At 42.6% G+C, this 27,439-nt stretch overlaps 1 protein-coding gene across 2 annotated transcripts in view; it reads left to right on the top strand.

Moving 5' to 3' along the window:
• Window positions 1-18,000: 18,000 nt before the first annotated feature.
• LOC110529998 (pro-neuregulin-3, membrane-bound isoform-like) overlaps window positions 18,001-27,439 on the top strand; it is a 384,443-nt gene continuing 375,004 nt past the window's right edge. Inside the window, exon 1 of one of the 2 annotated variants that reach the window (XM_036986111.1) lies at window positions 18,001-20,220. In XM_036986111.1, coding sequence (XP_036842006.1) covers window positions 19,491-20,220 — 730 coding nt within the window. In that variant the 5' untranslated portion in view covers window positions 18,001-19,490. The remainder of the gene's footprint in view (window positions 20,221-27,439) is intronic. The other variant, XM_036986107.1, reaches the window with a different exon arrangement.

Raw genomic sequence — 27,439 nt, 5'->3', positions numbered from 1 at the left:
ATATTTCAAGCTGTTAGGCATTCCCTTGGCAGCAAGAGCCTCTCGGTGGATGCTGCAGTGTACCCAAGTGGCGTTGGGAGCAACTGATTGCACGCGCGTTACCACTCCACTATGTCTCCCTGTCATGGCTTTTGCGTCATCAGTACAGATACCAACACATCTTGACCACCAAAGTCCATTTGATGTCACAAAGCTGTCCAGTACTTTAAAAATATACTCTCATGTTGTCCTGGTTTCCAGTGGTTTGCAGAAGAGGATGTCTTCCTTAATTGACCCCCATAAACGTAACGGACATATACCAGAAGCTGTGCCAGGATCGCCATGTCTGTTGACTCATCCAGCTGTAATGCTGTTATGCAGGAGGGAACGCAACACCCTGCTACTCTCAACTGTCCGTTGAGTGAAAGAGGTCTGGGATTGCAGGTGCAGGTGAGGATGACAAAGGCAGAGAATTTTACCGTTAACAGGGAATTTATTAATTCACTCTGTAATTTTGGGAGAAAGGGGCTGGACGGAACCAAAGCAAAGAAAGTTCAAGTTAAAGAGCCCCCTTTCCTACCTACCCACTCACAACTTATTTAACTAGCACCGACTGGCGCACTAACCAAAATACAGGGGATGGTCCGCCCAGGTCTTACCGAGTGTGCATAGACAGAGTACATACTACGGGTATATGCATGCCCGCAGGCCTCGTGCCTAAGCACTCCCAAGGTGCCTTTCCCTTCCCCCCTGGGAACAAAAACAGAATAATTACATCCGTAAGTAAACAATTTCAATAATCAAAACAATTGTTTTGGCATACACGTCTGCAGAACCTGCTACAAAATACTTCACAAAACCTGTCTCTGAGTAACAACCAACAAAGGACATCCAAGCCGCGCTCTGTGCGCAACAACCAATACAGGACATACCAATAAGCTATCTCCCTGAGCAAAGGAACACTGGCTTTTATACAGCTGGAGAAAGAGTCTGCAATTGAAGACCGCTCTATCCCTTAACAGAGGACAGCGTCAGCTCCAATCTGCCATGGGGCCGACCAATCAGCTGCTTGGGGGAATCCAGGAAACCATTTCCTGAAATACATACACATACATACAAACCCACAACAACAAAGAAACTAGGGAGCGTATCACGCCCACCCCAAAACCTGCAAACTCCCAGTTTGCAACAACAAAACCCAACACGCATCCTCAGTTACTAAACACATGGCAGCGCATCGGCGATCACATTCGTCGAACCCTTCACATAGTGAATCTGTACATTGTATCCTTGTACAATCAGAGCCCACTGCATAAGGCAGTGATTCTGATTGTACATTTGCTTCAAAAATACCAAAGGATTATGGTCCGTGAAGACCAGTACAGGCAAGGCACTGGAGCCCACATATTCTTCAGAATAGAATAGAATTCACTGGCTTGTATGCGAAGCAGTAATTGTTTCAAAACATCTCCTGCCATGTCACTGATGCATCGTGAGAGCTGGTATGTCGGTCTATGGACGGTGGACCTTACTTTTTTTATCCATTTATCAATTTTCGAGCAAACGGAATGCGCAGCAGCTACGTTTGGCCACATACGGACCGTTAATGGAATTTCCCGCAAGAGAGTAAGAGTTAATATGATTGGATGTTAATGATTTGCCTAGGCTACCTGTATTTGACATTGTGTTGTTATTTTGTTGAACACTAGATTTTATTTTTGGTAATGAAACAAGGCTACTCAGGTGAGAAAAAAACATTACCCAAATGTATGGCCCCGTTGGAAAATCTAAATGTACTGCTCGAAAATGTGAATCACATTTCTATTTGGCGTACCCCCGATGGCATTGCGTGTACCCCTGACTCCAGGACAAAGGCAAAGTGCTTCAAACACAGGACAAAACGTCCATAAACTCATATGTCAGGGTATATGGCAGAGCTAAAGTTGACCTGGACAAGCAGCTATCCCTCAATGAGGAGAGAGGGTATCCTAAAAGTAATGGGTTTGCAAACGAAGGGTGAAAGAGACGTTAATTTGCATACTAGGCCTAATATTCTGCTTTTTGAGTTCCAAATACCGGTTATCTGCAGATATGTTATAAAATCATTGGACACGTTCATTTTTGCATAGCCCGGTGCCCAGGTGGGTGGAGATTTTATTTAAAGGGATACTTTGGGATTTTAGCAATGAAAAAAAGATCCCCATGAACTTTTACAGATGCATCTTTGAGAGCATTCCGTCGGGCTGCATGACCGCCTGGTAAAGCAACTGCAGCCCCCTCAACCGAATGGCTCTCCAGAGGGTGGTGTGGTCAGCCAAACACTTCACTGGGGGCACGATTCTTGCCCTCCAGGACATTTATAGCACTTGGTGTCAAAGAAAGGCCAAGAAGATCTTCAAGGACCTCAGATACCCGAGTCACAGTCTGTTCACTCTGCTACCATCTAGCAGACAGAGTTGGTATTGTATTTGACACCTTTAAAGGTTTAGTCACGTTGATTGACAGTTAGTGTTCTATGTAGCTACACTGGAAAAGTAGTTTACTTTGCAAATCAAATTGGTTACTTACACAGATTTGCAGGTGTTATAGCAGTTGCACATATGCTACTAACAGTGAAGTAGAATGTCTCACAAAAACAATACAAATAGACAAATAATCAAAAATCAGGAGACTGTTACATTATTTTGCACTGTTAATGAATAAACATGATGATGAGCTTGTAGGGAAGTTAGGGGAGGGAGGGTGGGTGGGGGGGGGGGGGGGTGCAACACAATATTAGGAAAGTGTTCCTGTTGTTTGGTGTAACTGAGTCAGGTTTGTAGGCCTCCTTGCTCGCACACGCTTTTTCAGTTCTGCCTACACATTTTCTATAGGATTGAGGTCAGGGCACTGAGATGGCCACTCCAATACCTTGACTTTGTTGTCCTTAACTTAGCCATTTTGCCACAACTTTGGAAGTATGCCTCGGGTCATTGTTCATTTGGAAGACCCATTTGCGACCAAGCTTTAACTTCTTGACTGATGTCTTGAGATGTTTCTTCAATATATCCACATATTTTTCATTCCTCATGATGCCATCTATTTTGTGAAGTGCACCAACCCCTCCTGCAGCAAAACACCACCACAACCTGATGCAGCCACCCCCGTGCTTCACGGTTAGGATGGTGTTCTTCGGCTTGCAAGCCTCCCCCTTTTTCCTTCAAACATAACGATGGTCATTATGGCCAAACAGTTCTATTTTTGTTTCATAAGACAAGAGGACATTTCTCCAAAAACTATGATCTTTGTCCCCATGTGCAGTTGCAAACCCTAGTCTGGCTTTTTTATGGTGGTTTTGGAGCAGTGGCTTCTTCCTTGCTGAGTGGCCTTTCAGGTTATGTCAAAATAGGACTCGTTTTACTGTGGATATAGATACTTTGTACGTGTTTCCTCCTGCATCTTCACAGGGTCCTTTGCTATTGTTCTGGGATTGATTTGCACTTCTCACACCAAAGTACGTTCATCTCTAGGAGACAGAACGCATCTCCTTCCTCAGCGGTAAGACTTCTGCGTGGTCCCATGGTGTTTATACTTGCCTACTATTGGTTGTACAGATGAACGTTGTACCTTCAGGCATTTGGAAATTGCTCCCAAGGATGAACCAGACTTGTGGAGGTCTACAATTTTTTTTTCAGAGGTCTTGGCTGATTTCTTTTGATTTTCCCGTGATGTCAAGCAAGAGGCACTGAGTTTGAAGGGGGGCCTTGAAATACATCCACAGGTACACCTGCAATTCACAAGCTTCTAAAGCCATGACATCATTTTCTGGAATTTTCCAAGCTGTTTAAAGGCACAGTGAACTTAGTGTATGTAAACCTCTGACCCACTGGTGCCATTGTCCTGTTGTAGTAGGAAATTGGCTTAAATGAATTGCCGTCCACAGGGTATGGCATGGCGTTGCAAAATGGAGTGATAGCCTTCCTTCTTCAAGATCCCTTTTACCCTGTACAGATCTCCTACTTTACCACCACCAAAACACCCCCAGACGTTCACATTGCCTCCACCATGCTTGACAGATGTCATCAAGTACTCCTCCAGCATCTTTTCATTTTTTCTGCTTCTCACGAATGTTGTTCTTTGTGATCCGAACACCTCAAACTTAGATTTGTCTGTCCCTAACACATTTTTCCAATCTTCATCTGTGCTTTGTCTGTGTTATTTTGACCATCTTAGTCTTTTCCTTTTATTGGTCTGTCTGAGATATGGCTTTTTCTTTGCAACTTTGCTTAGAAGGCCAGCCCTCCAGAGTCGCCTCTTTACTGTTGATGTTGAGACTGGTGAACAAACGGTGCATCGCCTTATTTAACCATGACTGTTGAGTGAGTGTTTGAACCTGTTGCACACTCTATTTACTTTTCTCTTGTTTTTTTGCTCCTTTTGGCACCTATAAACAAACGAACAGGCAAATAGCCAATGCTACAAGCAGATTCAGCACGAAGGACATTGATCGGATTCACCATAATTTGACAGTTAGGTCTAAAAGATAAAAGTAGAAGAAGGTTTTTTTTTTACTAAATTATCACGGAAAAACGACAAGCACTTTATTGTAATAACTTGATGTTCCTAAAAAAACTTCATACAGTCACTGACACCTTTCACTCAATGGGCATTGCACAGAGGTCTAATGAGTCCAAACTTTTCATAGAAGCTGCATGGACATAAATAATGACCACTATAAAGATAAAATTGCAATGTCTGTTGACTGTTTTACTGCTCGTTATATTTGAATAAAACATTGATTATAGGCTACTAATTAGGCTACCATGAGCCTCCATTGGCAAAATCGATGCCATAACCAATTGCGTTACCAGTTGTGCTGCTTGAAATTAACACATTCACACACGTTTTATAAGAACACAGCTCAAATATTTCCACCCCTCCCATTTCAGTGCAAGCAAACTGATATAAGACATGTCAATTAAAAACCCTGGCGCCAGGGTTGGAAAATAGCAGAGCATTGGCTTTTACAGTCTGTGTTGCCAGAAAGTGTGCATTTGACACTAGCGCCGCCTTAACGCCAGACGGAAATAGAGCCCTGAGGGTGCTATGGCAACCACAGCAGCAGAGAGAACAGAAGAGAGAGAGAAGAGTGTTGTTAATTGACTACCTATGAGGATTCTTTCACTGATCAATAGAAGCGATCAGTCATCACCAAATGCCAGGAGTCTCTGTGATGTTAATTAATCAACTACTGTGGTAGTCTAGCCCTCACCACACCCCTATTACAATCCAGCCTCGTCCTCATGCCACTGGCCGTGTCCAAAATCTGGCTTGCCTAACAGTTATTTACTGTATACTGTGTGCTAATAGTACTACTAGTATATATAGTACCTACAGAAAGTATTCACACCCTTTGACCTTTTCCACATTTTGTTGTGTTACAGCCTGAATTTAAAATTGATTAAATTGACATTTTGTGTCATTTTAGACATTTTTACAAATTAATTAAAAATGAAAAGCTGAAATGTCTTGAGTCAATAAGTTTTCAACCTCTTTGTCATGGCAAGCCTAAATAAGTTCAGGAGAAAATATTTGCTTAACAAGTCACATAAGTCACATAGTTCTAGTATTGTCACAATACCAACATTTTACTAACGATACGATACCACAGGGGAACATTTTCTGAGTGGCCAAACATCTTGTTTGTCCCCGTCCCCCGGACACTTGTTCTCGTTTTCTAAGTTATGTGCATGTGCTCCCGAAAAAAACCTGTCACTGATATTCAAACTTCTATTCAGTAGAACACATATTGAATTAACTTCACACTTTTCACTGTATAATAGAATATTGCATAGAATGGCTGATTTGGAATGGCTGAATGGCTCATACTTGCAAAGGCCTACCTGTGATTTGGCTGGAGGAATGGGAGAAAGGAATATACAGTGCATTCGGAAACTATTCAGACTTTTTCCATATTTTGTTTTTTACAGTCTTATTTTAAAATGTATTAAATTGTTTTTTCCCTCATCAATCTACACACGATATCCCATGATGACAAATAAAAAACAGGTTTTTATAATTTTAAGCAAATGTATAAAAAGTTCAAAACTGAAATATCTCATTTACTTAAGTATTCATATCCTTTACTCTGTACTTTGTTAAAGTACATTTGGCAGCGATTACAGCCTGAAGTCTTCTTGGGTATGACGCTACAAGCTTGTAGTTGGGGAGTTTCTGCCATTCTTCTCTGCAGATCCTCTCAAGCTCTGTCAGGTTGGATGGGGAGCCTCGCTGCACAACTATTGTCAGGTCTCTCCAGAGATGTTCAATCGGGTTCAAGTCCGGGCTCTGGCTGGGCCACTCAAGGACATTCAGAGACTTGCCCCGAAGCCGTTTTTGCGTTGTCTTGGATGTGTGCTTAGGGTCGTTGTCCTGTTAGAAGGTGAACCTTCACCCCAGTCTGAGGTTCTGAGCGCTCTGGAGCAGGTTTTCATCAGTGATCTCACTGTACTTTGCTCAGTTCACCTTTGCCTCGATCCTGACTAGACTCCCAGTCCCTGTCGCTGAAAAACATTGCATGATGCTGCCACCACCATTTATCTCCTTAGGGATGGTGCCAGGTTTCCTGCAGACGTGATGCTTGGCATTCAGGCCAAAAAATTCAATGTTGGTTTCATAATACCAGAGATTCTTGTTTCTCATGGTCTGAGAGTCTTTAGGTGCCTTTTGGCAAATTCCAAGCGGGCTGTCTTTTACTGAGTAGTGGATTCCTTCTGTCCACTCTACCATAAAGGTCTCATTGGATTGGTGGAGTGCTGCAGAGATGGTTGTCCTTCTGGAAGGTTCTCCCATCTTTACACAGGAACTCTGGAGCTCTATCACCTCCCTGACCAAGGCCTTTCTCCCCCTATTGCTCAGTTTGGCCAGGAGGCCAGCTCTCGGAAGAATCTTGGTGGTTCCAAACTTTTCCACTTAAGAATGATGGAGGCCGATGTGTTCTTGGGGACATTCACTACTGTAGACATTTTTTGATACCCTTTCCCAGATCTGTGCCTCAACACAATCCTGTCTCAGAGCTCTGCGGACAACTCCCTCAACCTCATTTATTTAAAAAGGCAAGTCAGTTAAGAACAAATTCTTATTTACAATGATGGCCTACCCTGGCCAAAACCTAACCCGGACGATGCTGGGCCAATTGTGCGCTGCCCTATGGCACTCTCAATCACAGCTGGTTATGATACAGCCTGGAATTGAATCAGGGTCTGTAGTGACGCCTCTAGCACTGAGATGCAGTGCCTTAGACTGTTGCACCACTCGGGGGGCCTCATGGCTTGGTCTTTGCTCCTCCGACATGCACTGTCAACTGTGGGACCTTACATGTATATCATTTTACAAACTATGTTGTTTTAATAAAATCCTGGGTCGCTAATTATAGGTTTGATAACAAACAACGTTGTTCAGTCATTTTATCTAGATAGCTACCAACCTGCTAACTTGACAGTAGGTCTAGGTAAATTTGATTTGGCACAGGATGAAAGCAAAAGGGTCTGCTACTCATAAGATGTGCTTCAAAGGTAGGATTCATATAGGCCTAATATAAGTCTAAACTATATCAAAAATCTATTTCTGGTGCTCCTTAAATTTTGCTTGGTGCCTAACGTTTTAAATGTGAGGAGCATTGCGTGCATTCGTTTGTGGGAGAGAGAGAGAGAGAGAGAGAGAGAGGTTTGTGTGTGTGCGTTTATGAGAGAGGGAGACAAAGAGAGTCAGTGAAGCGTGTGTGTGTGTGTGTGTCTGTTTTAACTGAAGAGTGAAGAAGGTTTGATGCAGTGTTTTCCCCCATTGACATGCAGATTATTATGCATGTACAGCGCATTTGGAAAGTATTCAGAACACTTGACTTTTTCCACATTTTGTTACTTTACAGCCTTATTCTAAAATGGATTTAAGAAAACATTTCCTCATCAATCTACACACAATACCCCATAGTAACAAAATGAAAAAAGGAGATAAAAACAGCCATCTTCTTTGCTGTAACGCTGTAAGCATGGCTGTCGCTCAGAGACTGAGTGACAGTGAATTTGCAATTGCAAAGTCTACTCAGACTGGCCTGTTTTCTTGGTTTAAACAGGTGATTAAATAATAGCTTTTGGTTTGAACAGGCAATTAAATTATACAATTGATCAACTTTGCTCGCTCTGCTCCAATCTATTGAATGTACATGTAACAGCAGAAGATTCTGCATCCTCGCTCGCCATCACATCAACATTATATTTTTTAAACTGATGGAGAAATGGATGCGCATGAAGAGCAGATGGAAGCAGGTGAGTGATGGCTGGAAGGGAACGTGGCTGGCTGATCATAGCTGCCATACCTAAAATGCGCGTGAAAGTGAAGTCGACATTATTGGACTGGCACACAAGAGTCTACTTTCTGTAGCTTAAAACATTTAACAGAATTTATAAATATAACTAACTTCAAAAACATTGTATAACAGGCACCAGCTGGTTTCTTTTGACTGATAGGGATCATTTGAAACGGTACTATTGTATTCTAAAATGTTGTCATAAGAATCATGACGTTTGGTACCGTAATATTACCATATAGCAGCAACACTAATAAGTTGCATGGACTCATTGCGTGTGCAATATATTATGTCCTGAATACAAAGCATGTGTTGGGCAAATTCAATTTTTTTTTATCTTTATTTAACCAGGCAAGTCAGTTAAGAACAAATTCAAATGTTCAATGAGAGCCTAGGAACAGTGGGTTCCTGTTCCTGTTCAGGGGCAGAACGACAGATTTGTACCTTGTCAGCTCGGGGATTTGAACTTGCAACCTTTCGGCTGCTAGTGCAACGCTCTAACCACTAGGCTACCCTGCCGCCCAACTACATCACTGCAGCATGGTGGTTGCTGCATCATGTTATGGGCAGGTTTGTCATTGACAAGGGAGTTCTTTTTAAGATAAAAATAAATTCAATAGCACAGAGCACAGGCAAAATCCTAGAGGAAAACCTGGTTCAGTCTGCCTTTCAGTAGGACAATAACCTAAACCACAAGGCCACATGTACACTGGAGTTTCTTACCAAGACAATATTGAATGTTCTTGAGTGGCGTAGTTTATAGTTTTGACTTAAATCGACTTGAAAATCTATGGCAAGACTTGAAAATGGCAATTGTTTTAATAACAATGTGCAAATATTGTACAATCCAGGTGTGTAAAACTCTTAGAGACTTACCCAGAAAGACTCACAGCTGTAAGGTGATTCTAACATGTATTGACTCAGGGTTGTGAAAAGTTAGATATTTCTGTATTTCATTTTCAATAAATGTGCAAACATTTCGAAAAACATGTTTTCACTTTGTCATTATGGGGTATTGTGTGTAAATGGGTAAGAAAACAAATGTATTTAATCCATTTTGAATTCAGGCTGTAACACAAAGCAATGTGGAACAGTACTATTTAGAACATACTGTTTAGTAAAAAATAATGCAGAAAGCAACAAATAACAGCATACTAGGCTCACTTCGACTATGACAGACAAAATTACATTTTTTTTCTGCAGAAAAACACATTGTAGGTTTTGTTATGAATTTATTTGCAAATTATGGTGAAAAATAAGTATTTGGTCACCTACAAACAAGCAAGATTTCTGGCTCTCACAGACCTGTAGCTTCTTCTTTAAGAGGCTCCTCTGTCCTCCACTCGTTACCTGTATTAATGGCACCTGTTTGAACTTGTTATCAGTATAAAAGACACCTGTCCACAACCTCAAACAGTCCCACTCCAAACTCCACTATGGCCAAGACCAAAGAGCTGTCAAAGGACACCAGAAAAAAAATTCAAGACCTGCACCAGGCTGGGAAGACTGAATCTGCAATAGGTAAGCAGCCTGATTTGAAGAAATCAACTGTGGGAGTGAATATTAGGAAATGGAAGACATACAAGACCACTGCTAATCTCCCTCGATCTGGGGCTCCACTCAAGATCTCACCCCGTGGAGTCAAAATGATCACAAGAACGGTGAGCAAAAATCCCAGAACCACACGAGGGGACCTAGTGAATGACCTGCAGAGTGCTGGGACCAAAGTAACAAAGCCTACCATCAGTTACACACTACGCCGCCAAGGACTCAAATCCTGCAGTGCCAGACGTGTCCCCCTGCTTAAGCCAGTACATGTCCAGGCCCGTCTGAAGTTTTCTAGAGAGCATTTGGATGATCCAGAAGAAGATTGGGAGAATGTCATATGGTCAGATGAAACCAAAATATAACTTTTTGGTAAAAACTCAACTCGTCGTGTTTGGAGGACAAAGAATTCTGAGTTGCATCCAAAGAACACCATACCTACTGTGAAGCATGGGGGTGGAAACATCATGTTTTGGGGCTGTTTTTCTGCAAAAGGACCAGGACGACTGATCGGTGTAAAGGAAAGAATGAATGGGTCCATGTATCGTGAGATTTTGAGTGAAAACCTCCTTCCATAAGCAAGGGCATTGAAGATGAAACGTGGCTGGGTCTTTCAGCATGAAAAACACACCGCCCAGGCAACGAAGGAGTGGCTTCTTAAGAAGCATTTCAAGGTCCTGGAGTGGCCTAGCCAGTCTCCAGATCTCAACCCCATAGAAAATCTTTGGAGGGAGTTGAAAGTCCGTGTTGCCCAGCAACAGCCCCAAAACATCACTGCTCTAGAGGAGATCTGCATGGAGGAATGGGCCAAAATACCAGCAACAGTGTGTGAAAACCTTGTGAAGACTTACAGAAAACGTTTGACCTCTGTCATTGCCAACAAAAGTATTAAGATAAACTTTTGTTATTGACCAAATACATATTTTCCTCCATAATTTGCAAATAAATTCATTCTAGGATTTTTACATACACCAAGTTGACTGTGCCTTTAAACAACTTGGAAAATTCCAGAAAATTATGTCATGGCTTTAGAAGCTCTGATAGGCTAATTGACATCATTTGAGTCAATTGCAGGTGTACCTGTGGATGTATTTCAAGGCCTACCTTCAAACTCAGTGCATCTTTGCTTGACATCATGGGAAAATCAAAAGAAATCTGCCAAGAAATTGTAGACCTCCACAAGTCTGGTTCATCCTTGGGAGCAATTTCCAAACACCTGAAGGTACCACGTTCCTCTGTACAACCAATAGTAGGCAACTATAAACACTATGGGACTATGCAGTGGTCATAACGCTGAGGAAGGAGATGTATTCTGTCTCCTAGAGATGAACGTACTTTGGTGCAAAAAGTGCAAATCAATCCCAGAACAGCAATGGCCAATATACCATAATAAGGGTTGTATCCAGGCACTCGCCATATACCACACCCCCACAGGCCTCATTCCTTAAATAACTACTGCTGTACACACCTTTTCTACATATATATTGTCCATAATGTCTATACACACCATCATATACATATACTGTATATTTATATTCCGGACTCTTACATTGCTCTTTCTGATATTCATTATTTGCATTTTGGGGGATTTGTGTGTATTGTTTTGGTATTACTGCAACGTTGGAGCTACAAACATTTGCTGCACCTGCAATAACATCTGTAAAATATGTGTATGCGATTAATCAAATTGGATCGATTAGATCCTTCTGAGAATGCATAATCTAATGTGCAATTGCGTTCATTTTTACCATTTGTTCATTTTGGTACAACGTGTCCCGCTAGCTGATAAACCATGAATGGTTCACACATAGGCCTAAATGAATCATTCTGTACCACAAACATGTTGAAGTGATAAAAAAAGATGATTGACATTTATCAGAGGCTTTGTGAGAAAGCCTGCCCCCTGTTGTTATTGCAGTACCATTGCTCTTGTCTGAAGTCCCCTTGCAGCCATGTGTCTAGAAGGCAGAAATGTGAGACTGCTGTTAGAATATACTAGAATATACTGTTTACTGAGAAGTTGGCAGTTGCCTTTCTACTGTGCGCTTCAGTGCAAAAGAAACTAGTAACGGCCTTGAGAATACTGTTAAGCCTTGAATATGCCATCAATGTGGAATTCAATTTTCTTTTTCCGGAGGAAAAACTAGGCTAACCAGCCTTCTCCTAAGTCAGATACATTTACTAAAGCCCCTTAGTAAGACTGTGACTTAGGTATTTGGATTCCGGGCACATGGAAGCTGTAGAGAAACATTTCTGTATCCATATACTTCTCCCTCATATTACACATTTATTGGGGAAGGTCCATATCATGTAATTAGATTTCTAATTATATGGTCCATATGTCCTTGTGGGTTATTGTGGGTTTATTGCCACCCATAGCTGTGTAAGCAAAGCATCAGTACATGGCTGTATTTCTCTGCTCTTGCAAAACTCCTTACATCCTCAACTGCTCTCTCTTCTTCCTACCATCTGCCTTCACTTAGCTCCTCCTTCTGTGTGTCTGTAAAGACATATGTTCATTCGATGTTACTCCATTTTGCTTAGTCCGTATCTATCTTACTGGTAAGTCATTAATCAGGTTGTACAGATTGCAAAGCGCACAGGTCAGCTATTCATTAAGAACTGATCTGATTGAACTGCTGATTATTTATTCAGGGCTGAATTAAAAATGACTTTGAAAAGGGTATATTTGTTTTTGGTAAGGAGATTGAAAGCTCTGTATTTCTCTCCACACCAAAAGCACTTGTTTTACCTATGACTTTGCATCTATTTGCACGTGAGGGGTCTCACAAAATGGTTCCAAAACCACTGATGGCATCTTTGTTTTAGCTTGTGAGCTGTTGATTGGCAAATAGAGTAAATGAAAAGAGATGATTGATTGTGAATAGCTTGTGAATGCCAGGTTGCATAAACCAAGGGGACGGTCTTTCATCACGGTACATTCACATGGCTTAAACAAATGATTAAGGAGTTTCAGAGAGAGAGGAACATATCCCATATACCTAATTTTCCATTTTAGAGTGTCTAATCAGAGATACAATAATAATAGTGACTTCAGGCATCATCAGTGTTCAGGGCTAATGAGATAAGGAAAAATATACACAAACAAGACCATCCAATGAGGAAAACTGTTGAGATGCTATAAAACAAACTCAGAAGTCCTGAAAATACATAATCAGCAACAACTTTGCTTCACAGAATAATTGCCTATGTCTGTTAAAGAAATTGTGATGTGCAGTAAATGAATGCACAGATAGCTAACAATAAGAGGAGTTTACATGGGCTGAATATGTTGCATAAGATTTATGCAAGTGTTTACGTGGGAACCTTACCTAACACAACGTCAGTAAGTGTGGCTGAGACCCCTGCATCGTGTCTGCTTTCACATGGCTTCTCACCTCAAAGTAAACCTTCTACTGAAAGGTGTTTCAGCATCATGCATACAAGTGCTAATGTGGGTCAGGGAAGGTGCAGCTTCAGTGTACAATAAGCCAAAGGCATACACTAAGGCCTCATGTTGTACACATCTGTAGAGACATCATGCACATGCTCCACAAACATTCTTTGAGAGAGAGAGAGAGAGAGAGAATTGCATAAAGCCTATTATTTGGCATGGAATACTATTTGTAGAGCAGTGATTCTACACCTCACCTGGCTCAAGCTGATCTTCCCCAATGGACTCGGAAGTTGTAGCTAAACAACAACATTAGCGGCAGTTAAAGGGAAGGGTCAATGAAACCAAAGATTATATATTATATTGGCAAGATGGCCGACTGAACCTATTGATGGCCTATGACCGATCTTTGTTATATCCACCTACAGAGCCATGGCAGTTACCTCAGTGTTCTCTGGGCTTTGGCCCTCTGTGAACTTCTGTGACTTTGTCATGAATAGTCCCACTCCTTAATTCAGAGATAGATCACATTTTAACAGTGGAGCTGAATAGTGTTAATCTCTCATCCCTAGGGTTATAACTTCAATGAAATGTAATTATCTTATCTCCTCTAGCTTATTATTAGCATTGTAATATGTATCTTTGCCATTCCAGATAAATTATATCTTTTTTTTGCCGTTTCTCTCATGATATGACCATCTTCCAAAAAAGATGACTGTAAGCTATAGGAAAGGCATCCGCTTGCTCACACAGGGTCAATAGACCAATGACACTTATTGTCATTAGTGTCATTTCAGACACTTTGAAGTGTATACCTCTTGAGGTTAATGTTGTTTGCTGTTCAAGCTGCAATGTCACTCAAATTATTTCAAAATAACTTGAACATTTTAAGAACTTAGAAACTGATACAAGCTTATAATTGACTGAAATGTATAAAATATGAATTCAACATGTAAAGTGTTGTTCCAATGTTTCATGAGCTGAAATAAAAAATGTTCCATACGCACAAACAGCTTTTTCTCTCAAATTCCGTGCACACAATTTGTAACACCACAGCTGCATTACTGTTTTGACAAATAATCTAATGGGATCTTTGGAGAGCTAACATTTGCTTGAATTTTCCTTGTCGGCTTTTGATTTGGGGCAGGTTTCCGCTTGAAAGCACCAGCAATGTGTTTATGTGCATTGTCAAAAGATATCTAGGCATCAGCGGGGGCAGGACTGTGTGAAATGCCTGTTACTGTGTCTGCTGCTGGACAAAGTATTTGTGTGTTTGTGCCTGTGTGTGTGTGTGTGTGTGTGTGTGTGTGTGTGTGTGCTTGTGTGTGTGTGTGTGTGTGTGTGTGTGTGTGTGTGTGTGTGTATTATTTATTTGTCACAATACAACAGGTGTAGACATTAATATGAAATGATTACTTACAAGCCCTTAATCAACAATGCATTTCAAGAAATAGAGTTAGGAAAATATTTACTAAATAAACTGAAGTAAAAAAAAAAAAGATTAGTCTAGGTAATTTGTAAAGTGACTATGCATACATAATAAACAGCGAGTAGCAGCAGTGTAAAAACAAAGGGGGCGCCTTCCTCTGACACAGCCTAGTATATAGATCCTGGATGGAATAAAAATATATATATATATATATATATAGGTCCTGGATGTCAGGAAGCTTGGCCCCAGTGATGTACTGGGTCTTACGCACTACCCTCTGTAGGGCCTTATGGTAAGATGCCGAGCAGTTGCCATACCAGGAGGTGATGCAACTGGTCAGGATGCTCTCGATGGTGCAGCTGTAGAGCTTTTTGAGGATCTGGTGACCCATGCCAAATCTGTTCAGTCTCCTGAGAGGGAAAAGGTGTTGTCGTGCCCTCTTCACGACTGTCTTGGTGTGTTTGGACCATGGTAGTTCGTTGGTGATGTGGACACCAAGGAACTTGAAGCTCTCTACCTGCTCCACTTCAGCCATGTCAATGTTAATGGGGGTCTGTTCGGCCCTCCTTTTCCTATAGTCCACGATCAGCCCTTTTGTCTTGCTCACACTGATGGAGAGGTTGTTGTCCTGGTACCACACTGCCAGGTCTCTGACCTCCTCCCTATAGGCTGTTTCATCGTTGTCGGTTTTCAGCCTACCACTGTTGCGTCGTCAGCAAACTTAATTATGGTGTTGGAGTCGTGCTTGGCCACGCAGTCGTGGGTAAACCGGAAGTACAGGAGGAGATTAAACACACACCCCTGAGGGGCACCAGTGATGAGGATCAGTGTGGCAGGTGTGTTGTTGCCTACCCTTACCACTTGGAGGCAGCCCGTCAGGTAGTCCAGGATCCTGTTGCAGAGGGGGGTGTTTAGTTCCAGGGTCCTTAGCTTAGTGATGAGCTTTGTGGGCACTATGGTGTTGAACGCTGAGCTGTAGTCAATGACATAGGTGTTTCACATAGGTGTTTCTTTTGTCCAGGTGGGAAAGGGAAGTGTGAAGTGCGATTGAGAATGCGTCATCTGTGGATCTGTTGGGGTTTTCTTGGGCACAGGGACTATGGTGGTCTGTTTGAAACATGTAGGTATTACAGATTCGGTCAGGGAGAGGTTGAAAATGTCAGTAAAGACACTTGCCAGTTGGTCCACGCATGCTTTGAGTACGCGTCCTGGTAATCCGTCTAGCCCTGCGGCTTTGTGAATGTTGACCTGTTTAATGGTCTTGCTCACATCGACTACGGAGAGTGTGATCACACAGTCATCTGGAACAGCTGATGCTCTCATGCATGCTTCAGTGTTGCTTGCCTCGACGTGAGCATAAAAGGCATTTAGCTCATCTGGTAGGCTCGCGTCACTGGGCAGCTCACGGCTGGGCTTCCCTTTGTAGTCCGTAACATTTTTCAAGCCCTGCCTCATCCGACGAGCGTCAGGGCCGGTGTAGTAAGATTCAATCTTAGCCCTGTGTTGACGCTTGCCTGTTTGATGGTTCGTCTGAGGGCGTAGCGGGATTTCTTATAAGCGTGTGTGTGTGTGTGTATAGTATGTGTATCTGGCTGGTTAATTATTGAGTTGATGTAAACTGGCAGCTTGATGCATCCTAAATCAGACAGGTACAAATACGTAACGTACTGTCAGCCATTAATGAGCAGCATTAGGTTAGATACATGAGTGATGAATAAATAGACGCTGGGAGGGTTTGCACACACTTGTGTTTAGAATGAGGAATGGGCTCAACTTATCCCCTTGCTTCTCCCATTGGCTCTCTGTGGTGGATCTGGTTAAAAGACACAACTTCGTAAATATCGTTGTAGAGCAATTTTTCGCAAAATCTTCATACATTAAAGCTATGCTGTGCCATCAAGGACATAATTTGAATCATTAAACTGGATTGAGAAATAATTTTTAGCGCTCAAATAATCTTTGTGGTAAGTCGCACCCTAAAGAGACTTCATTTGATATTAGCTGCAATAAAATATAATAAAATGTGATGAGATGAGATGCCTTTATTGTCAATTCACATGGTACTTCATCTTGCTCAGATAAGCATATCCAATTGTAATGCAACGAAAAATGCTTCAACAAATGCAACCAAAACATTGACATATTTCTCTGGCATGATGTTACGTTGTCATGACAGTACAGAATGCAGTATGCTTACTTGACTGATAGGTTGTCTTGGTAATTCAAGATGGCTGTTGTAATCATTGAGAGAATGAATTAAAATAAAGTTGAAGATATACATTAACAGTCTGAATAGAAAACGACAGACAGTATGTGGGGGAGTTGTGTACTGGATAACATGTTACAATGACTCATCGACTGAAGACAGAAATAAAGTAAAGAACACACAGACTTTTTTTGATCAACACCCAGGGCACTACGTAGTTGATCAACAGTATCTTACATACTACTTAAACCTGCATTTTACTATGTAAGTCATATAGTTGAACGAATAATTCCTTTTTATTTATTACCTGAAAGTGTTGATAGGTCTGTATTGTGCTGTGTCCGTTTTATGTATGACAGTGTCAGTATTGACATTTGCCTCTGCAATGGCGTTTAACAGCCTTTGTTTGACAACGTGGCGGTATATGTGCATGTCTGAGAGGTGTAAAACTTATCTCTCCACATTCCCCTGGGGACCCATAGGAGGAGCCTTGTGACTGGTTGTTATCGTTGCCCTGTGAAAGAGGAAGCATGATGGGGATAGCAGGACAGACATCGTAACAACATCTAACTGGAAATAGTTTAACTGGAAATATAGGCTTCTGGTCTATCCCCAAAACCACCATCTTCTAGATAACCACTGATCAATGTTATGATGCTTTTTCATTCATGTCACAAACCTTTCTTCTTCAATGCTTTTCTATTGAGCTATATCCCCCCCCCCCCCCCCCCCCCTCTTACCCTCTCAGCCTCATCCTTCCTTCCCCCCCTCTTTAATTTCAATTCCCTCTTTGTTTCAGAGACATAACTGGGAGGCGCTATGTGAGTGAGTGACAGCTCCTGCATTGTGACTCTGCTTTGCCGGTGTTGCTGATACTAAGATGCAGCCTGTTCTGTTCTGGTAACATGCGTCAGTCTGCTAATACTGCAGAGCTTTGCCCAGGATTTGTGCATGCATTCTTCATCTCTCTCTGTCTCTCTCTCTCTCTCTCTCTCTCTCTGTCTGTCTCTCCTTCTCTCTCTTCCTCTATCTCTTCCTCTCTCCCTCTGCCCCTCCCTCTTTCTCTCTCAGAGGCGGGCAATCTTCCAAATGCTGGTGGAGATAGCAGGTGCAGCCTCGTTTCTCTCTCTCACTTCCCTCCCTCTCTGTCTTTCTCTCCCTCTCGCTCTACCAGTGTGCACATTCTGCTCAGTCCCTGCTTTTTTCTCTCTCTCTCATTTGCTCTCCCTCTCTCTCTCTCAGCATCGGCAGCAGCAGGGCAGGGAAGCAGCTGTCTCCCTGATTCAAATACCAGAGCCACCGGTCTGCTGGATCAGCATCCTTGGCTAAAACCACAGGAGGGTCAGGCTGTAAAGCCGAAGAGTCTGTTGTGGAGATCTCTAATCATCCTGAAGCAATCCCTGGAGAGACAAAAACAGCAAAAACTGCATCAAATCCCAACATTGACTGGAAGGCTGCCATTCCTCATACAAGGACTTGAAGTAGAGGAACAGGGAGAGGAGTGGTACAGGGTGGTTTTCAACGGCTCCCTCTCTCTTTCTACATCTCCTTTACTGTCTTTTTCTGAGAGGATCCTTATCTTCTCTCTCTCTTCTCTTTTTCTCAGTACGCAAATGTAGTTGGCGGATAAGGGACAGGTTTCTAGCTCTCTGCTGCATTAACAAGCAGTGCACAGACACGGCGGGGCAGAGAGTGGACAGCTTGGGGAACCTGAGCTACGGTAGGAGAGGAAGGAGACAACGCATCGCAAACGACAGAAACACCCTTATTCTGCCACCATTCACCCATCCTTTTCTCTCTCTATCTTTAAGCTCCAAGGTTGTTTTTTCTCCTCTTTGTCATCAATGGATTCTGTATTTTTTCCCACTGGAGAATAGCAAACAACTCAGTGCTGGGAGTTGGCTTGGTTTTGCTCCAAAACTGAAGAAAAAAAGCATAAAAAGAGAGTACCTTTGTGGATGTTGTAGAGAGCGGGTGGTCTGAAGAGGGAGCAACAGCGCACCCAGGGAAAATCTATTTTCTCTCTGACGGGAGGGACAGGTTTCTGAATCTGGGGCTGAGAAGCTGACTCAGCTAAGGTGAGATAGCTGCAGAAACTCAAGGATCCTGTCTGCCTTGCCTACGTACTGTAGGTGAGGGATTCAGAACAGCCTCTGTAAGTTTTTCTCATCAGCATCAATAACTCAAACGCCCCATCTTGGAATATTGACCGAGGGAATGAGAAAGGGTGTGAAATAAAGAGGGCTATTCTATTCTCCTCTTCATCTATTTTGTCTGGATCGTCCTCGGAGTTGGAAGTCTTGGTCGCTTTTGGGCAGGATTTCAGTTGGACTAAAGATCATTCCAAGTTCCAACGCATCTACATCGGCTTTTTCCACCTCTGTTGTGCATCTCTGAGTGTGTCTGAGTGTGTTTGTTTGTACGTATCTGTATGTGTGTGTTACTGTGTGTGTGTGTGTATATGCGTTTGTGAGCATCTTGTTGCGTGTTTCCTTCTTGATGTCCAGCATTGTCGGTTGCCATTCTGCCTCGTGCTGCCCATGCCCGTCACGCGCCTGGCCCCAAGGTTAACCCTTGCTAAGCCGCGTGCAGGATGAGCGAGAGCTCCGGTGCAGTCACATCCGGGGCGGTGATCCTGGAGGAGTGTCCAGAGGGGAGTGGGGAGCGAGAGCAGGTCCAAGCCCAAGAACCAGGGCGCCTGCGCTGTGGAGGCTGCACCCTGTGGCCCCGCCAGCAGACATGGCTATGTGTTGTCCCTCTACTCATAGGCTTCATTGGCTTGGGACTAAGCCTGATGCTGCTCAAATGGATTGTGGTGGGCTCTGTTAGGGACTACGTGCCCACAGACCTGGTGGATGCCAAGGGTATAGGACAGGACCCTATGTTTCCCCCCCATCTCTCCAAGCCCAGCGCCTTGCCTAAGAACTCAGACACCACCAGTACTACCACCACGGCAACCATTACTACCGTGGCCAACCCCACCACAACCACCATCACGGCAGTAAGGGGCAGAACTCGAACTGTCGTCGCCAACCACCCTGGTGGCACCACTACTACAGCCAGGGTGGGTGGTGCATCAGGCAGCCAGGTTACACCTCGCAGCACCACACAGCGCCAAGGCAACTCTGGGGGCGGAGGACCACAAGGCCCCCTTATTACCACAACCACCGCCGCACCAGTCGCCGCCTCCACTTTTACCACCTCCAGTCCTAAACCTTCTAACCCCACTGTGCTGCACGACTCCACACAAATGTGGACCCATGAACACACAACGGAGAGGCCTGCCTCCACTCCCACATGGACCCATGTGAACCGAAAAACACGTGAGTCACCACTATCTGTAATTACTGCTTGGTTTGAGAAGAAGCTAAGGTACTGACTAGTCACTATTTCTTTCTAATTTGCGATTAACTATTTTTTTAATCAAGACATTTAAATGCTTCCAGACATTGGCTGGTTTTGTGTTGCAAATCTAGAAAAAACGTAAAATGTGCCTTGGTTGGGTGATTTACCATTAATTTATATATATATATATATATATATATATATATATATATATATATATATATATATATTTGGAATGAGATGTTCAACGTATGTGGACACCAGCCCGTCGCACATCTCATTCCAAAATGATGGGCATTAATATGGAGTTGGTCCCACTCTTCTGGGAAGGCCTTCCATTAGATGTTGGAACATTGCTGCGGGGACTTGCTTCCATTCAACCACAAGAGCATTAGTGAGGTCGGGCACTGATGCTGGGCAATTAGGCCTGGCTCACAGTCGGCATTCCAAATCATCCCAAAGGTGTTCAATGGGGTTGAGGTCACGGCTCTGCGCAGGCCAGTCAATTTCTTCCACACCGATCTCGACAAATCATTTCTGTATAGACCTCAGTTTGTGCACAGGGGCATTGTTATGCTGAAAAAGGAAAGGGCCTTCCCCAAACGGTTGCCACTAAGTTGGAATCACTAAATTGTCTATAATGTTATTTTATGCTGTAGTGTTAAGATTTCCCTTCACTGGAACTAAGTGCCTGAAATGAAAATCAGCCCCAGATCATTATTCATTTTCCACCAAACTTTACAGTTGGTACTATGCATTGGAGCAGGTAGCGTTCTCCTGGCGTTCTCCCAGATTCGTCCATCGGACTGCCAGATGGTGAAGTGTGATTCACTGCTCCAGAGTCCAATGGTGGCGAGCTTTACACCACTCCAGCTGACCCTTGGCATTGCGCTTGTGTGCGGCTGCTCGGCCATGGAAACCCATTTCATGAAGTTCCCGACAAACAGTTATTGTGCTGATGTTGCATCCAGATGCAGTTTGGAACTTGGTAGGAAGTGTTGCAACCGAGGACAGACGATTTATACGCGCTACGCGTTTCAGCACTCGTTGGTCCTGTTCTGTGATCTTGTGTGGCCTACCACATCGCGGCTGGCCGTTGTTGCTCCGAGACGTTTCCAGTTCACAATTACAGCACTTACCGGGGAAGCTCAAGCATGGCAGAAATTTGATGAACTGACTTGATGGAACTTGGAATCCTGTGACAGGGGCCATGTTGAAAGTCACTGAGCTCTTCAGTAAATCCCATTCTACAGTCAATGTTTGTCTATGGAGGTTACATGGCTGTGTGCTCATTGTTATGCACCTGTCAGCAACAGTTGTGGATGAAATAACCAGATCCACTAATTTGAAGGGGTATGTAAACACCCCTTCATAATTAGTGAATTTGGTTATTTCATCTACACCCTTTGCTGACAGGTGCATAACAATGAGCACACAGCCATTCAGCCTCTTTTTGAATTAAGACAATAAAAACCTGTGTGATAGAATCATGAGTTGTTGTATAATGTGCAATTTCCAATGTGAAATTCACAAAGACTAAAGTTCTTTATGGATGAAAGGCAGGGATGATGATGATGGTTGTGGTTGTGGCTGGTAACTCCCCGTATGGAAGGGTAAAAGCTGCAGAAATAAATTATCCAGTGTGATGGATTGATCTAATGAGAGGTTCTTGCATCATGTTGCATTCCTGTTAGATTACTGTCAGCACCCTCACTGGATTCCATATTCTCTTTTAAGAAATGTATGTTCAACGAATTTCCACGTGGAGTTGATGGACATCTGTCAGTGTAGCTATCCACAGTAGCATGCTAACCTTATCTAGCTAGCTAGCTGTCTTGCCAACCTTATCTAGCTAGCTAATATTATCTATTGTTGCTGTTTTTTTAACTTACATCATCTTCAAATGATTAGCTAGCTGGCTCTGTGGCTGGTTCTGGAGTTAATGTACCTGGATTTGGAACTGGATTTGTCGTAAGTATTGATTTAGGGAAAACTTTGCCACAGATGGAAACCACTGGCCTATCTTTGACTTATCTTCTATAAATTGCAGCTGCGAATCTGCTGTAGAAATAATAAGTTGTAGCTCTGGTTATCTGGGTAACTTTTGAAAGATAGCTGATATGCATTTTTCTACATTGTAATGGACACAGTGCAATCTTTGGTAGTTTGCTGGCAGGCTTTGGCTACGGTACAGCAAAGTCAATTCAGCCCATACTCATGGTTCTTACAGGGGAAGTGGCATGATAGACTACAATTATTTTGCTCATGATCATGCATGGCACAAATGACATAAGTTCCTTGAATCTTCATTCATGGGTTCCTTTTCATTATCTGGATAGACAGCTAACGTTACACCAATCAAATCAATGGAATGTGTAGTGAAACAAAACTTTAGTGGTCAAAACCATTCATTTTGGAGTGATGGGGGTAGCGGGTTTGCAAAATGCTATCATATCACAAATTATAACATTTATAAAATTGTTATATCGATTTTTTTTTAATACAGACTAGCTAAAAAATATGTCAAAATGGACAAATTATCCAATATATTACGATCATTTTCTGGCAGAAAAAGTGAAGGTGAAAAATCATATGTTTGCACCCCTATTTTTATTAGCTCCATGGCTCAGGTGGCCAAGTGGACAGAAGGCTATTTGGCTCATCTCAGTCACGTAGAGGAATAACTTTGCAGCTGTTTCTGAAATAAACAATGCCATGCTTGTGGGTGGTAACAGTCATATAAAAGCCAGGCCTGAAACAAATGTGGGCTGAAAATAATTTGAATGTCATATCATAGGAAAAGACATCACATTAACACGGATTTGCACATAGACATCTGCCAACTGATATTTACACTTATAGTTTTGTAGAAATGTTTCTGCCTTCTGTAAGTTTAGGAAACATTGCCTTGAGCCTTGAAATTCTTCCTCATGGGGATGGTCCCGTGTGGCTCAGTTTGTAGAGCATTTCCCACAGGGGACCAGTACAAAAATGTATGCATTCACTACTGTGAGTCACTCTGGATAAGAGCTTCTGCTAAATTACTCAAATGTAAATGATGGAGGAAAATGAAAGTTCACAAAAGGTAGACATATCAATTATATTGTTAGTGTTTTTACTGATATCAATTCCGTTACCAAATCGGAATTCGAATTTCTGAAAAATCGGTAATAGGATTTCTGCATTTGAATTGGCTACAATGGGAAGTCATAGTAGTCACACACCACAGCTTGGTTCTCAAGTTTGGACAGCTCAGTACAGAACAGTAAAGTAGAGTTCAGTACGGTACACAGTAGAGCACACAAGAGTTGTGTACACTATCCTCTACTGTGGTCTACTGTACTATACTTAACTCTACTGTACTCTACTGCACTGAACTCTACAGTAGTCAAAGTGTCGTGTCATAGCTGACACTTCATTCTTTGTGCGGACCTCGTTGAATCTTAGAGTTTTGGTAAATTTGGACACAAAAAACTGAGGTAGATTTTACCGAAATTCTGTTACCAAACTTTGCATCTGCACAGTAAATGTGTTTTTGTCAAATGTTCAGTGTAAATTGTTAAAAGTTGTCCTTGTGCATATAATGGTAGGGTTTGTTAAACTTTGAAATCAATGTTTTTTGTTTGGGATACATTTTAAGTGAAAAATCTGAGCAATTCTGTTACCGTGAAACTACCCATAGCCTATTTACTAGGGATGTGACAATACCAGTATCGCAATATATTATACTTTGCAAAAATATGAAAACACGAAGCCGACCAAACCATTTGGTCCTTTAAAATCCTGCTGTATGTAAAATATTGTGTGCTACAGCTTGGAAAATAAATACATGTGAGTTTCTTTTCAACATTAGTGCTGTTTCCTAAATAAGTTCAATCCACTTTGTGTTTAGTTTCCTTGCAATGGTACTAACGAGGATTATGATACTGGTATCGTCTTGGTCTTACTATCTACTGTATCAAGACTGGATTAATCTGAAAACAACAGTGTTATGCTCTCCCAGTTCTATCCACTCTGCTGTCCTAGACTCCAGTCGTTGGATCACCATAGCCTATTGATTTGTGCAGGAGGGATTTTCTTGCAGTGATCAATCAACTTTGTACCTATGACTCCATTACTCCAATGATAGATATCATTTTTCCATCACGTTGTCTATTATGATCCTTGAATTACACAAAGCTGAGCCATACATCAAATTAGCAATGCATACAAACTCAATTCCCTTGTCTGTCTTCTGATGGTGTCCAAAGTAATCAGAATTTACTAGATTAGAATTAAGTGTGCTCTTTGATCATTAGAGTCAGTAAAAATGTTGTATTATTTCATAAGCAAAGAAAACACCAGGAGCCATTCATCACACATTCATTTATTAATTAACCATTTTAAGAATGCCATTTCGCGAGCAAGTGCTCCTGAAAACCATTAGGCCCCAGTGATGGATATCCCATGGAAAATGTCACTTCTCCAGCATGCTGCAGCAGCCAACTCTAATCCCACCCTCCCCTCCTTCCTATATCCAATCTTCCATCCTCCCACACATTGTTTGCAATTTCAAAAGGGCATATTTTCCTTAACTATCAATTACATTTAGATTTGCTTTAGGCATTTATTGAATTATCCTAATTAATGTACTACCTATCTTTACTGAATCATCCTAATTAATGTACTACCTATCTTATCACACATTCATTCACTTAAACAGACTTTTGTCCTTTAGATAATACATTCTGAATGTGAATGTACTGAGCAAAAATATAAAAGCAACATGTGAAGTGTTCACCCCATGTTTCATGAGCTGAAATAAATGATACCAGACATTTCATTTACACAAAAAGCTTATCTGTCTCACATTTTGTGCACACATTTGTTTACATTCCTGTTGGTGAACATTTCTCCTCCTTTGCCAAGATAATCCATCCACCTGACAGGTGTTGCATATCAAGAAGCTGATTAAATTGCAAGATCATTACACATGTGCACCTTGTGCTGGGGACAATAAAATGCCACTCTAAAATGTGCAGTTTTGTCATACAATAATCCCACAGATGTCTCAAGTTTTGAGGGAGCGGGCAATTGGCATGCTGACTGCAGCAATGTCCACCAGAGTTGATGCAAGAGAATTGAATGTTAATTTATCCACCAGAAGCTGCCTTCAACATGGTTTTAGAGAATTTGGCAGTACGTCCAACCAGCCTCAAAACAGCAGACCACGTGCAACTAAACATAGAATAATAACTCACACCCTGACCTTAGTTATCTTTGTTTTCTTTATTATTTTTGGTTAGGTCCGGGTGTGACAAGGGTGGTTGGTTTAGTTTTTGAATTTTCTAGTTTTTTTTGTCCTGTCTAGGGTTTTTGTATATCTATGGGGTTTTAGTATGTCTAGGTATATGTAGGTCTATGGTGGCCTGAATTGGTTCCCAATCAGAGGCAGCTGTTTATCGTTGTCTCTGATTGGGGATCCTATTTGCCATTTTCCATTTTGGTTTTGTGGGTTATTATTCTATGTTTAGTTGCATGTTTTCACTAGTCATATTGCGTCACAGTTTGTTGTTTTGTATAGATTTGTTCAGTGTTGCATACATTTAATAAAATGGAATGTACGCTTTTTACGCTGCGCCTTGGTCTCCTTCTTATGACGACCGTGACAAAATAACCCACCAAACCAGGACCAAGCAGCGTGAAAAGGAGGAACAGCACTTATTGGGGCAATGGACCTGGGAGGAGATATTAGATATCGCCATCCTAAGGAGGAGATGGAGGCAAGCACGGAAGCCCGAGAGCGGAGACCTGAGCCTACTCCTTGTGCTTACTGTGGGGAGCGTGTTACTGGTCAGGTGTTATGTGGTAGAACGCACAGTGCGCTACAGGAAGGAGGGTGCCGGCTCAGCACTCCTGGTCTCCAGTATACATCCTTGGACCAGGATATCCTGCGCCAGCTCTGCGTACTGTGTCTCCAGTGAGTCTGCACAGCCCAGTGCATTTGCAGGGCGAAAATAAACATTCAGCCAGGATGGGTTGTGTCATCTCTATACTCCAGACCTCCAGTGTGCCTCCACAGTCCAGTACGCCCTGTTCCTGCTCCTCGCACTCGCCCTGAGATGCGGTCCCCAGCCCGGTACCACCAGTGCCGTCACCACGCACCAGGCCTACAGTGCGCCTCGGCAGTCCAGAGCGTCCGGCGACAGTACCCAGTCCATAGCGTCCGGCGACAGTACCCAGTCCGGAACCTCCAACGACGGGCCACAGCCCGGGGCCTCCAGCGACGGTCCCCAGTCCGGGGTCTCCAGAAAAGGTCCCCAGTCCAGAATCTCCGACGATGATCCACGGGTCAGTGCTACAAGAGCGGACTCAGTGTAAAGAAGGGGGGCTCCGTCCAGAACCAGAGCCGCCACTGAGGTTAGATGCCAAGCCAGCCCCTCCCATATAGGTTTAGGTTTGCGGCCGGGAGTCCACACCTTTGGGGGGGGGGGGGGGGTACTGCCACACCCTGACCTTAGTTATCTTTGTTTTGTTTATTATTTTTGGTTAGGTCAGGGTGTGACGATGGTGGTATGTGTGTTTTTGGCTTGTCTAGGGTTTTTGTACATCTATGGTGTTTTGATATGTCTAGGTAAATGTAGGTCTATGGTGGCCTGAATTGGTTCCCAATCAGAGGCAGCTGTTTATCGTTGTCTCTCTTGCCATTTTCCATTTTGGTTTTGTGGGTTATTGTCTGTGTAGTTGCCTGTCAGCTTCACGTTTGTTTTGTTAGTTTGTGTAAATAAAGAAGAATGTATTCTTATCACGCTGCGCCTTGGTCTCCTCATTAGGATGAACGTGACACCACGCCAGCCCAGGACCTCCACATCGTCTGATACCAGCCACCTGGACAGCTGATGAAACTGAGGAGTATTTATCTCTGTAATAAAGCCCTTTTGTGTGGAAAAACTAATTCTAATTGGCTGGGCCTGACTCCCCAGTAGGTGGGCCAGGCTGCCAAATTGGTGGGCCTATGCCCTTCCAGGCCCACCCATGGCTGTGCCCCTGGCCAGTCAGGTAAAATCCATAGATTAGGGCATAATGAATGTATTTCTATTGACATATTTCCTTACATGAGTTGTACTGTAACTCATTTTAACCGTTGAAATTGTTTCATGTTGCGTTTATATTTTTGTTCAGTATAAATAAAACTATAGAACACAACTTAAGTCAGTG

Source organism: Oncorhynchus mykiss, chromosome 1 (assembly GCF_013265735.2).
Source record: "Oncorhynchus mykiss isolate Arlee chromosome 1, USDA_OmykA_1.1, whole genome shotgun sequence".
In the NCBI taxonomy this organism is placed as follows: Eukaryota; Metazoa; Chordata; class Actinopteri; order Salmoniformes; family Salmonidae; genus Oncorhynchus; species Oncorhynchus mykiss.
This window is presented reverse-complemented; position numbering and strand designations above follow the sequence as displayed.